Below are 14,067 nucleotides of genomic sequence, written 5' to 3'. Positions count from 1 at the left end.
ACTTTGAATAGCTACTAAAAAACCTTTTATTGTGATATAATTGCATATTAGTTATCACCTGCGTATTATCAAATGCGTGCATCAGCAGCAAAGCCAAATCCCTAAAGAGAGATCTCCTGCACAAGTACAAATGACATCAGCCATAGCTCGAGTTCTCGAAAGCCATGTGGTACAAAGGATGGAATTCCTATTCAATATGAAAAGCTTTCCATGAATTGAAGACGGGATTACTATATATGACTGCCTGAATCACAAGTATTTTTGCTGCCACAAGAAAACAAACATGTCCATAAAATATTGCTATTGACAGAAAGAGGGAGATAACTGAGGGAAAAAAATTCAAAAGATTGTTTATTATGACTTCTATCACTTCGCAACCCTATTTAAGTAATAGGCTACTGCTGTACAGCGGTCTTCGAATAAATTGCTTGATCATTTCTCAATTTCTTCTTTCACAAATTTCCTTGCCTTTGGAACACAAAACCGACATCGATAATTGTATCAACCATTATTTAGATACTGGAAAAAACTTGAATCAACAACTTAGAAGAAAAGTAATTACATGAATAGGCACCCCAAAAAATTCATTACCTATATTAAATTACGGAGAAACATACATGCAATAATAACAAGATGTAAACAATAATAGCGTTGTTAGGGGTTGCTACCCAAATCACGAATGAGCGCCATCAAAAGCGGAAATACCCTATGCGGTGTAAGACTTACAACTCTAGGGAACAAAATACGTCTATGACAATACAAAATACATGTACGTGTTGCACAACGCTCTGTATAAACGGAAGCTAAATTCATTGATTCGACGAAAAGCACAGATTGAGTAACTTGTTTACTCACCTTGTATATAAGCGTGTCAATTTCAAGGTCACAATCGGCGCACATGTTCCACTATGTTCAGCGTTGGCCGAATAGTTCTTAACGGCAGCGCATAAAAATTTACGCGACTGCCAAATCTCTCGTATAAGGCCATTTGACAAGGCTAATGGCTGAAGGATTTCCACTATGTTTAGATTCAAGTATAAGGACGTTTTGTGGAAGCAATCTAAACAAGCACAGCGATGTTATAACCGATTTAGGGAAGGTAACGAAGATAACTCGCAAATAAAATTTTGACAGTATTCGTTGTTTAATGTCCCTGCCAACACAAGAAGATTGGGTTCAAAAGATTAAAATCTATTTTTTAATGTCAAATGCCTGCTAACAAAAAGACAACACATTGTGGCAATTTAATCTTTATTATATTTTTAGAGACCATTTCTAAATGGTAGGCTAATGACGGATTTGTCCATGGCGTATAGAATATTCACTTTTATCGTTTCAGCGAGGTTGGACAAAAAACACCAAGTCTAAATTGTTACTCAAGCTATCAGAGCTACTCATCGACCCAGAGTTAACATTAGAGATATCCTCCAGATTTCGAGTACTAATTCCTCAGCTACTACATGGGTAGGTAGCCAACTAGCTGCTCATTTTTATGTGTCGCAGTATTTTAACTACATAAATTTTATGTTATCTTAGTCTTGTAAAACTGTTAGTGAGACGTTTTGCTTCGACTCTGGCATGTGCTAGGTTCTAAACTATTTTTACTGCTACACACATTCTTACTCTTAGAAAGCGGAAAATCGTTGCTGTTTTTGCATTAATCTATGATAAAACATTACGATAGCTGACCAACAATGTGGTGTGAATGGAGGTAAAAACTGGCTGATTCATGCCTGAGCATTCATTTTTTAAACAAATTGATGTCAAGAGAGTTCATGATGAGATGACTGTCAGGTAGCTAAATTTATGTTCAATTACTTGTGTTCAATAAATCATTTATTGAACAAATGTTTGTTATTAGCTTATTTGGTCATCCCTCTTTTCTTATTTTCTTTTCAGCATTCCGCAGTAATTGTGTAGTTATCTTTAGCACATTTTTGCAGAGCTGCAGACTTGTCAAGAGACAGTGCTGAATTGCAGTGCAAGTTTTGTGTTGCATTATGCGAACTGGTACTGGTCTACCCCCAGTGCCACTCATTTACTCACAGTTACCTGCTCAATCACACATCCTTTCTCTGCACTGGAGAGGCTGGTGAACCTGCTAAGAAACGATTAAAGAAGGTGGTGGTTTATAATTTAATATAAAATGTGAATGTGAATTAATTAGAATGTGGAATTTTAAATTTGTTGGAAGTTTTTATTTGTGTCAAATTGTACGTTTTCTTGACTCTAATTTGAAATACAGTGGCAACGCTCCTCAAATGAATACACCTAAATACACCTTGAATACAAGTCAATAATCAAATGGATAGAAAATTTTTTGTTGGATCGATTTCAGAGAGTGGTTATCCAAGGAAGTAACTCAAGCTTTTTGGCAGTTACATCCGGAGTCCCCCAGGGTTCTGTTTTGGGCCCTTCACTGTTTTTAGTTTATGTTAATGATATTGGAAGTTCTCTTCAACATTCTTCTATAAGCCTTTTTGCTGATGATGCTCTCTTATACTGTCCAATTACAACGCCTAGTGATACGCTTTTATTTCAGCAAGATCTTTTATCTCTTGAGCAATGGGCTAACACATGGAAAATGGAGTTTAATGTTAAAAAATGCCAGGTAGTTTTGTTTGGCTGGAAGCCACCAATCAACCAAGTTAATTTATCGTATACCCTTTATGGCGTACACTTGGAGATTGTGGAATCTTTTAAATACTTTGGAGTGAGTGTCTCTAATGACTTTAAATGGGACATACACATAGATGACATTACCTCTAGAGCATATCAAAGGTTAGGGATGTTGAGGAGAGTATTACACGGAGCACCCAGAAACGTCAAAAAAATTGCATATCTTAGTCTGTGCAGGCCCGTTTTGGAATTCGCTTGTGAGGTATGGGATCCGTACCTCATAAAACATGAAACACAACTAGAAAATGTCCAGAGGCGCGCTGTGCGTTTTATTGCGGATCTTAAAGGGGTGGAAAGCGTAACTATGGCCAGAGACAAATTAGGGTTGGAATTGCTTAAGAACAGACGGAAGTCGGCTCGAATGGTTTTACTTATAAAAATTCTCTCCAGCAGTGTGCATGAGTCTTTAATCAATAATTTTAACAATATACACAATGACACACACTCACATCATACCAGATCGGTATCCAATGACGTACCTAGGGCTGTTCCAGCCAGCAAAACATTTTATCATAACAGTTTTTTACCGAGAACTTCTCGCGACCTACGAGGAAATTTTTAACGCACTTTTTATAGTCATGATTTTACTTACTTCGAATATTACTTGACTTTTATTGAAAACATTTGAACTAGATCTAGATACGTACATGATGGCCCTTTTTTTCCTCGGGGATCGAGGTCTTAGGGTTCGATTGACCAAGACCTACTCTCATACTTTCACATTCTAAATTAATCCATTCCGATATTTGCTTTGAATATTGAAACAGTTGTGTGCCGGAACAAATATTTTTCTAAGAATTCATTTTATTTTGTTTAACTTATTCTAGAACCCAAAAAACATCACTAACTGGATATACTATTGAACAAATCGCAAAAGAAACTGCTTGTTCCCTTTACTTCTCCACAAAACAAGCAATAAATAAATATACACACCGAGTGTTTAATAACCAAAATATATATATTTTGTTATAAATCTATGTAAATACATAAAGCCAAAGTGTAATGCAATGCATGCAATGAACAACCATGTGAAGAGCCTTCGCTAGCTCTGCTGAACGATAACACTTTTTTTATCGATCATTCTTACATTAGGCACCGCCCCTTTTCTTGTTTATAGTTGGCCGACCGAGTCGGCTCATCGTTGATCGGGCCTTCTCCGATTGTAGAAAGGCTCTGTCCGGTGATGCCGTTTGCCGTAGGATCGGTCTTTCTGGCTATGGTCGTGGCGCTCTGCTGTAACAGTATTATATATGACTACATAAAAAACTAAATGTATAAAGCTAAATTATATGTAACGACTAAGTTAATAAAGTAATAACCAGTAAAAGGAGGTATTTATTGTTACCTGAAGACACATGAACAGAAGTGAAGGCTCGGCAATGCACAGGCTCAGCGATAGAGTGAGTGATAAAAATAGGTGGTGTAACTTAGCTTACACTAGTTGTATATAATCTAAATCATTTTTGTGTTTTATTTTTAAATTTTACCTAGTTTTTACTTTTACGAACAATTATGGTTGTAAAAAGTTTGTTTGAGCATTTTATATTACAAATAACAAGACAAATATTTGCTCCCATTGTATGTTGAAAAATTTGTATTTAATGATGACTGTAAGTCAAGGTGTGACTGTAACTTCCTTAGTTTGCACTAGAATTTCTGATGTTATGGACTCCCCTCCCCGATGTCTGTCAGTTAGATACAGAGAAGAGGTGGAACAATAATATTTATAGGAACCAACTGGAGTCTCAGCTCTAACAAGATCTAAGGCCTGCTATACTATGCTTCTTGCTGGACCAGAGAAGTTCAGGGATGTTTACGACTGGTCCAACCTCATCTCTTATCTCAACCTTCCTTGCTTGGAAACCAAATGGTAAGTTGAGTACTTTTTTGTTACTTTACTAAAGTTACAATTGAGGCTAAGCATGTAATCATAAGTGTTGGTTTTTATTCGAACTTTGCTCTTCAATTTATGCATTTATTTTTAGATATAAATAATTTATTGATCTAAAAAGCGGTCATATATTTGTATGTCATTTGAAACCATGAAAACAATTGGATTTAAAGTTTTTTATAATCATTACAAAGTTGTCTCCCTTGTCTAATCGCTGCATCACAAGCAAATCAAGGCTAGCAGAGTCAGCCACACCAGTTAATATGCAGGTATGTCATACAAGCCCTCAGTATTGCCAATAGACTGTCAGGAAAGGACAAACAGCTTCTGTTGAACCAGCATTTTTCTGTGGAAAAACAAGCTGAGATGCTGTCAGGGTAAGTGGATAGTACTTTCCTCGTGAATGCCGTTTGAGTTTTTTGTGAATGAGTTTTTCTTCTTGATCGGTTCCGTTTTCTGTTGGAATACGCTAAAAATATTTTACATCTGACTCTGAATAATATTTGGTGACCTCACCGAGCAGCTTGGCGTTATCTTTTGAGAGTTGTCAAACTGCTTGCATCTAGAACCACTGTGGACAGGTTTCTTTTCTGAGTAATTTATTTGTGAAATAATTTTGTCACTTCAGTCTGTATATGTTTGTCAAGTAGTTGTGTTTTCTACACCAAGGTTTTATGGAACCATATGTGTAATTGCTAAATATCAGTCTATTATAGATTAAACCACTGTTGTATTTATGCTATACCGAATTTTAGCTGTGTGTTGCTAAAGCATTTGACTCTATCTTTGCAAACCATGTTCTATGACTCTTGAAACACCCCAAAAGCTAAGGTTTATTTGCATTTTTTTACTAATTGCAAATTTAATTAAAACTGCTGCCCTTCCCATTTTTTAACCATTTAAAATGAAGCAGCCTATTTTAAGCTCAGTCATAAGCTGCCGAGCAAGCTGTGAAAGTTTAGTCGACATCAATAAAGTTGCAAACCAAAATTGGCGATTTTAATTTTACCTTCAACTTAACCTAGAATAAGAATGATTTCTTACTTATTATAATATCCTGTCACGGCATAATGGTTTTAAATATATACATGTAGCTGGTGTTTTGCAGACAGTTGCAGCTGGAGAAAGATATGAAGAGTTATGCTCACCTGCAAGCTCCAGATGCTATATCATATGATTCTGGTGGGGAGTGTGTGATTACTGCTGATGATTTGCATGCAGGGCTCACTCTTGTGTCTGGCATCATTTTACCAAAGATTTCTGGCATCACTGAGCAGGTGAATTGACTTTCATTACTTCAATAGACTGAGCTACTAATAAGGCAGGCCCATTGTACTTTCTATATCTTATTCTGTGTCCGAACTATGTGTGGATGTTCCCAGGAAATTGTAGATTTAATCTATTAAATTTGCAGAAAAGATAAATCTGTTATACAACCCAGCAAATCAAACAATATTTCACTGTACAAATTGATGAAGAAAATAAATGAATGAGGGTCCTACGACACAGAGTTGTCGTCATAATAGTCACTTTTAAAATCACTGTCATCACTTTTAAAATCACTGTTGTCACTCTTTTTTAAGCTGGTAACCAAAACAACCTCTCTCTTCACATTCGTTATTTTAATACAAATATCCATTCTGGTGGCACTTGGTTGCGTTGAAAACCTGAAACTTGCTCAGCTTGAACTTCTGCTAATCAAAAGCATGGCTTAACCAGCAATCTTCACAAATTCATTACTGATGCTTAGGAGAGTTGCTGAATACCCCACGAAGAGTGACAGGCCTCTTAGGTTTTTAGAGCTACACTTCTTGTACTGAAAATAGACCGAGATTGTCTTTAATAATCACTGTCAGTCACAGACTTGGAAACGAATTTGCTGTCAGTGTGTCGTGGCATTTCATTGCTGTTTACTTGAAGGTTGACTTGCAACAAAATTCACATTACAGTTATTTGGTATCAAAAGATTCACCATGTCTTACTCTAAGATTCACCATGTCTTACTCTGTTGTGTTGTAGGTGCAAAATATGTGGGAATGTGATTACAAGCTCTTAAAAGCTAAAAAACGAACAGTTAATCGCAGCCACACGAGACCGCCGTAGTTTGGATTCTCTTTTCAAAACGGCTCAAATGTGACATAGCTGTGGTAGATGGTTTCTGTTTACACTTTCATGCAACCTTATTCGTCGAAATATTTTCACAAATATACTTCACGCATTCAATGAAACCATGTCTATTGTTCTTACGTGTCACTTTTAGCAGTGATATCTTATAACTTACTGTAAAAATTCATTTAATTTCTTAACCTTACCTCGAATGAGTACATATCGTTGTCTGATAATTATGACGAGTCTGTTGGTCACTTGTGATAATCGAAAAGTGCTGCAAAAATTATTTGCGAAGCATTGGGTCACATGATCAGATTATGACTTGCCGATTAGACCAGGCCAAAACAAAACTGTAAAGTAGCGAGCATCTATATTTGATACGGGGTCTTCGGTAAAACCCGAAGTGTTTGTCATAAACTAGTGCTACGATAAGTTTTATATTGAGCTTTTTATTGGCCTTTTAATTCACGTGAGAACATCACGTGACAAGACAACCAAACTGTCATGACTACGTCAGAGAAATAAATAGATTCCAACCTACGGCGGCTTTTCGTTTTTGAGCTATTAAGAGCTTGTAATCACTTTTCCACACATTTGGCACCTACAACACAACAGAGTACGACATGGTGAATCTTTTGATACCAATTAACTGTAATGTGAATTTTGTTGCAAGTCAACCTTTAAATTACCTGGCAGTCTTTAAATGCTGGGCCAGATGCTTCAAACCGAAACTAGTGAAGTTTCATTTGATGATGTTGATTTATGGACAAATAACAAGTTAGTAAAGGTACGGCAACACGCAAGCGACTTATCAAAATTTTGTTGCTTCTGACCGAAATCGTGAATTGAACAAAACACACAGAATTATTCTGTGCTGCTAGACTCATGCTAGCGAGCTTGATTCTAGCAGCTTTTGCAATTAGTATAGTCCAAGACATGTACATGTGTAATGACACACAATAAAAGTATGAGTGCAATTCAACATAGTACACACGATGCAACTGCTTAGATTGCGCTATTGTTGGTATTTATCGTTTGGACGCTATGGTTACTAATCGTTTCCTTTTTTAATAATAACAATTTCCCTTTTAGCAGCAAAAGTGTTGTGGTAGAAAGTGTTGCCATCTTTAGCGCAAGCAAGTCAGTCGCATCGTATTTACTATGGTGAATTGCCCTAATATTTTTCTTGTGTGTCGCGTTATGTTCTTCAGACTACATAAATTTTAAAAGTTGCTAGAATCGTGCTCGCTACTTAGCAATAGCGCAACCTAAGCAATTATATCGTGTGTACTATGTTGAATTGCCTTCGTACTTTTATTGTGTGTCATAATACGTCTCTTGGACTATAATAATTGCTAAAGCTGCTAGAATCGTCCTCACTAATAATTTGTTTAGCTATTTAAAAGCGTTTCGTCGACGAATTTGGTGGGCATGCACTGCTCAGATAATTCTGTGAATTTCAACTGAATAATTCTGTGTTTTTCGTTCATTACGTGATTTGGGCCAGAACTCGGAATTAACGAAAAATTTTTTGCGTGTAGCCGTACTTTTAGTAATCCTACTTACATAATCACCATCACCTCGTCAACGTTACCTGCAGTGATAAATGGTCGTCTCATCTGTCATTTTGTAAATATCCATGTCGTCAGGTCGTTAAAATCGTCATAAAACATGGGAGGACCCCCAATAATGCGCAATCTTTGCTGTCCTTTGTTGAATATATGTTGTGTAAAGCTATTATAAACACACATATCTTTGGTTTGCTTTTGTAAGATTTATTTTGTCGTAATGCATCATCAAGTAGCAGCCAGTGATTGTAATCTCACACACAGCATGTGCTTGTATTTATAAAGCTTATTTGAATACAACTTAAAGATGTGGTTGCGTCAAATTTGCGTTGATCTTAAAAGAAAGCATTTTTTTTCTCTATCAGTTAATATGTTGTTTGTTGTGTTAGGCGATCTCATTGCCAAGATATTTGAAGATTAAAATCGAAAAAATCTGATAGCGGTAAAAACGCTCAGGCCAAAAAAACATGCCCAGACTTGCCCAAAATGATGTCACGTGTGATTTATCTGTCAATATATCTCGTATTCACATCGGCTATTTGCGATAAAAGTCTAGTCCTACGCGGCTCTATTGGCATATATTTTATTTTGTATTTGCTCATGTTGGTTGGAATAAAATTTTAAATCCCGCTAAAGATACATTATTATGAATGTTTCAAAGGCCTCAAATAATGAAAATTGAAAATTTGTCTTACTCACTTTCTCCAAATGCTGTGTAAACATTTGAGTACCGACTACCAATTCTACTGGTCTACGGTAATTCTGTCAAGCAAACTATGTAGAATAAGGTCTTTGTATCAGCGCAGTATATTGTATAAGCCCCGCCCACATTATGTCCGTCGCCTATCCTTGGGCCGGGGCTGTATATCATTACCCACACCAAAAACTAGTTCCTACCTACTGTAAGTAAAATAAGCAAGCTGCATCTTTGAAAAGAATATACATAGGGATAGAGTTTTAAGGATGAGAAGTCTGCTGCAAACTGGATTTGAACTCACATTCTCCAGTTCTGCGGACATCCATATACTGTATCCAATTCACTACAATATTCTGCACATCATGTTTTGCATTATCTTCAACAACATTATTTTATTATATAATTTTTACAAGCAAAAATTTTTTTATTTTGGCATAAAGCTTTTATTAAAAATATTCATCAAGTCGTGGCTACTCACATAGTTTTAACAAAGGCACAAGTACGCCAAGCCAACGATTCGAAGCTTTGGTTCTGGAAGTTAAAGATTCGCATTGATCAATCGATTTTCTTCACTTTCTACAAGTGAGAAGTGAACATCTAAAGTCAAATTATAAATCTATTTTACTAGATAAAACTGCCACAGAAAATTTGAAGCAAATGTAGCTAGGTAAACCGATAAAAAATATAAAACGATGATTAGTGATAGCAAAAAGTTATAATTTTATTAATTAGTACATGTATTAATGAGTACTAAAATATAACCTTTAGTATATTCATCAATCTAAGCCATTGTATTGCTAGATGCTATGGATTAAAGAGAAGCCGTCAAGAACTCACTATACATACGTATCTCGCACGCGCAGGAAATTACATTTTAGCCTCAAACAGGGAAATATAATCTGAATGTAAACTCAACAGGAAAGGAGACTCAAAGTAAAAGATAAATTTACCTCCATTCTCCGATCTTCCTACGTAGAACTTTAACCACCTGATGCCCAGAAAACTCGGAGTAACCTTCGCAGTAACTTCACAGCAACTTCACAGCAATTTTTACATTTATGTTGTTCGCCAATAAAACGTGTCGATCGAGTAATTCATCAAAGTAACGATGTTAATTAATTTAGTAAATATCGATGTCCATGCGATTTACTTATAGATTGAAATTCCTAAATTTGAGATCACAGACAACGCGTTTTACGAGTGATAACATTTATTACGATCTATATAAAAATTTTGCGCTGATGATTGGCTAATGAAGCGACCTTATATTTATCGCTCGTGGTTTCTTTTCAGATGTATTACTAGTGACGTCACGAAAAAAGCACCCGCTGGAACGTGAGCTTTTTAAAAGAGGGCCTCTTTCAAACGCATATATCTCTGGACAGGGTTGGTCTACAAAGTCAAAAATGGCATCAAATTGTAGCTGATGTTTTAGCCTTTCATGGGTCTTAATTTCATTAAATCAAATTTTTTGACGCAACCACATCTTTCAGGATGACCATTAAGTTTTACTTATTGCGTAAGCTATTTTTAGCAAATATTTGGACCTTGAGTGAGGCTCATCTGTTTGAAATTTAATTTTACGACACTCCTGTTAGCTCAATAACTCATTACTTGCTGTTCTTTAAATAAATTCTAATTTTAAGCTTTCACTCAATTAAAGTTTTTGTAGCAGTTCACATGTTCATCTCAAACTTTTAATCCCTTCGCTTATAAGGTCAGTTTTTGCTCATCAGTATTCCTAGATAAGCATATCATATCTACAGTTAGAGGCAGAGAAGGGAATGGTGGTGGTTCCATCTGCCCTCGCGGCGCTGCAAACCATGGCTATAGCTGTGAGCTCAGAGGAACCAGTCGTTCTCTCGGGACATATTGGTGCTGGTAAAACCTGCCTGGTTGAGTATCTGGCTAAAGTGACCAACAGACACGGGCAACTCATTAAGGTAATTGCCTGTGCTTTATGAAAGTAGTAGTCGGTGTTTTATAGTCTGTGTTTCATGAAGATGAGGAGATATGTAGAAACATTTCATTAGAATTTGTTTTTATCTATATATATATTTTTCAAAGCATGTCTGTCTGTCACTCCGGCTATAGCGCACACTGATTATTTTGCTGATGCGGCCACACATTACAATGCCCCTGTTAAGAAATATTTTTCGTAGAGTTCAATTACTATATCTGGGGTCAAGGCCAATTTTTCTCACGCTGACATTTATATCGTCTCCGTGGAAAGAGCCTCTACATTCTCTCACCGTTCCATTAGACAAAAACAGTCCGATATCTCATGTTTACATTTTTACCGATGTCGAAAGGTACCAGTATCGTCGTATTCAAAGTTTTGATAGATTCTGGTCGAACAGTAACCTTTTTTACACGCACACACACACAATTGTGACCCCGGCCGTCAGAATGTACAATCGTGCGGTAATTGCATTGTTCACAATGGCGCGCTATAGCGTGCTTACGCTATTATTTGACTCACCGTCACTATTTTAGTAAAAAGTGGTCTATAGTGCATTTGACCCTGCTCTTTCACATGGTCTTGTTTATTTTTGTGTCTGACCAATCATAAAGCCAGAATTGCCATTTAACTATACCCATATCTGTGGTTGCTATGGAATTTTTCATAACCCAAGATCATAAATATAGGCTCTAACTGCGGGTGCGCGCACGTATGCGGCTATTTCCTGTTTTAATGCTTTAGGCTAGAACAAAATAAAACCATCGCAAAAATTACGGCTAGTTGATGCTAGATGAGTATTTCTACTTAGAATCTGAGTCAGCTGCCTCAGATCATAGTGAAAGCGATGATGAGGATTGTGATAAGAAAGCAACCTTAGAAATACAGCTGCTTACGCAATATGTGGCTGCTAACAATAATGCGAATGAATTAAATCAAATTACAGAGAATAACGATCAGCCTATCACTGCTGATAACATTCCCATTCTAGCTGTTGACATCAAACTAATAAGTGGGTGCAAATGTAGGAAATTATGCGCTAGTTTTATGTCATCTGAGCAATTAAGTCTCATTAAAACTGTGTATCAAGGATTACCGAAGGAAACATTGGATATGGATGTGTTGGGACAAATTGCCACTAGCATAACAAACAAACCCCTCCCATGCGCTACAATAAATCTCTGCAGCGTACTCGTGCTACACTGTGTGATTGTTAAACTACAAAAAAGAGCTCTAGATTGAATGGTCACTTGATGAGTTGGGTTGATATTTCCGCATCCTGATGCCCTCTGTTGTCACTTTTCATTGACCTTACCACGACCTTCTGTATAGGTGGACAATTCTGAATACACTTCCAACTCTTTGTTAAGTTGTTGGACTGTCATTATATGCAGTCATAGCAATATAGCTTGATGAGAAGTGCCCAGTTTGAAGCATACCCTTTTAATGAATATCTCCAGGACGGTGAGCTTTTAGCCACATATATTGTTAACCTTACCATGACCTTTGGGAGGTCAACTGTCAATCGAATTGGAATAAAAATGCAACGATCATCTTTTTCAGGGTTTGATTGCGGAGAATGCCAGGTTTCATCAAAATAGGTTGAGATTAAGTGGTTGGTTGCTATAGCATTTTGATTTGTAAACAAATACCATGATTTACAGTTCATGAATAACCAACTTTATCCTGCTTAAACTCAAAACAACAGTTTTATTTCATCACGAGACCTTCTCTACTAAATCTTGCATAACCTGGGCATAAACAACCCGATTTAAAAAATTTAAAATGCATTAAAATCCTCAGAATTTGCTGATTTTAAATCTTTAAATAACTCAAAAGTGTGGTTTTAGCACGATTGTTCATTCTGACTGCCTGGGTCACAATTTACAACATTGTTGTCAGTTTAGTTTCAGCAACAGTACCATTGATGCTTTCCTGACAGGTTCAACTTGGTGAGCAGATTGACAGCAAAACTCTGCTCGGTTCCTACTGCTGTACAGAGACTCCAGGACAGTTTGTGTGGCGGCCTGGGCCTTTGACTACTGCAGTGACCAAAGGACAGGTCAGTTTTTAGCTAGTTATGGTATAGTCTGCTGAAAAAGCAGGAATGTTTGAGAGCATCTTTGTTATGAAAAGTAGCCTTTATTCTGTTCATCTCTTTTCACGCAGTAAGTTTACATAAAACACTTGTTTTATGTCATTGTTCGTCAGTCGATTACAAATCGAATAGAGTTTTTCTGATCTCGCATTTACGGATGGTATTCTTCAGTCAAACATGAACAAAGTTTTTTTGTGAAGTTCACATTTGTCCTTTGGGCGCTAATGCTAAGGGTCACTGATACCCGTTGAACTGAGTTCAGACTATGTTTGTGCTTACATGTCTTTGTCTTGGCATGTGCCACTCCTTAGTTTCCAAATTTAAAAAGAAAGATATAAAGCAATTATTAAAAGGCACCTCCACTTTATGTAATAAATTATTATTATTCATCGAATTAAATAAATACTCCATTGAGTAGTTAATAATGCCTTTAGGAATATTCTACGATAATTCTTGCAGTGGCTTTTACTGGAGGATATAGACATAGCTCCAATGGATGTCATCTCTTCTCTATTGAGTCTTATCGAGACAGGAGTGCTCCCTTCTAATCAAGGGCATAACACTAAGGCTGCAGCTGGTTTTCAACTGTTCATGACCAAACGACTGCATGCTACTGGTAAGACATTACAGCTGTAAGCAAGCGTGACGTATTTCCATCGGTTACCCACTGTATACTGTTTCTTTCAGTAGCTTATATAAACAATACCGAAATCTTTTATCATAATGAAGTTCATTCATTCAGCTTTATATAGTGCTAATATCACATCGTGTAGTTGTATTTATAACATTTTTCCCCACATAATGGATCCACCAAAGCTTCCCACGGAAAGATTTCAATTTGTATGATTTTTTCATAATTTTTTAAAAATCAGGCTTTTTTGACAAAAGTATTTGTGATCACTCCTTTGTCATGAATCAGCAAATGAAGATAATTGACTTCATGTGTAGTACAGCGCTACATGATGATCTTTGAAGTTATGACCCATGAGTTTATTTAGTAAACCTTAGTAAACCTCAAAGCAGGATTAATTGTTAGGTAGCAGCTCCAATTGACATTAAACTCTT

The 14,067-nt window shown here is 36.5% G+C and overlaps 1 protein-coding gene across 1 annotated transcript in view; it reads left to right on the top strand.

The window, feature by feature from the left end:
* Nucleotides 1–1,000: 1,000 nt before the first annotated feature.
* LOC137405237 (midasin-like) overlaps nt 1,001–14,067 on the top strand; it is a 50,163-nt gene continuing 37,096 nt past the window's right edge. Inside the window, exons 1-9 of the mRNA XM_068091466.1 lie at nt 1,001–1,099; nt 1,340–1,464; nt 1,944–2,121; nt 4,410–4,549; nt 4,840–4,947; nt 5,679–5,847; nt 10,711–10,887; nt 12,847–12,966; nt 13,462–13,618. Of these exons, the coding sequence (XP_067947567.1) occupies nt 1,001–1,099; nt 1,340–1,464; nt 1,944–2,121; nt 4,410–4,549; nt 4,840–4,947; nt 5,679–5,847; nt 10,711–10,887; nt 12,847–12,966; nt 13,462–13,618 (1,273 nt within the window). The remainder of the gene's footprint in view (nt 1,100–1,339; nt 1,465–1,943; nt 2,122–4,409; nt 4,550–4,839; nt 4,948–5,678; nt 5,848–10,710; nt 10,888–12,846; nt 12,967–13,461; nt 13,619–14,067) is intronic.

The sequence above is a fragment of the Watersipora subatra genome, chromosome 9, assembly GCF_963576615.1.
Source record: "Watersipora subatra chromosome 9, tzWatSuba1.1, whole genome shotgun sequence".
In the NCBI taxonomy this organism is placed as follows: domain Eukaryota; kingdom Metazoa; phylum Bryozoa; class Gymnolaemata; order Cheilostomatida; family Watersiporidae; genus Watersipora; species Watersipora subatra.
The sequence above is the reverse complement of the archived record's forward strand: the minus strand, read 5'-3'. Positions and strand labels throughout refer to the sequence as shown.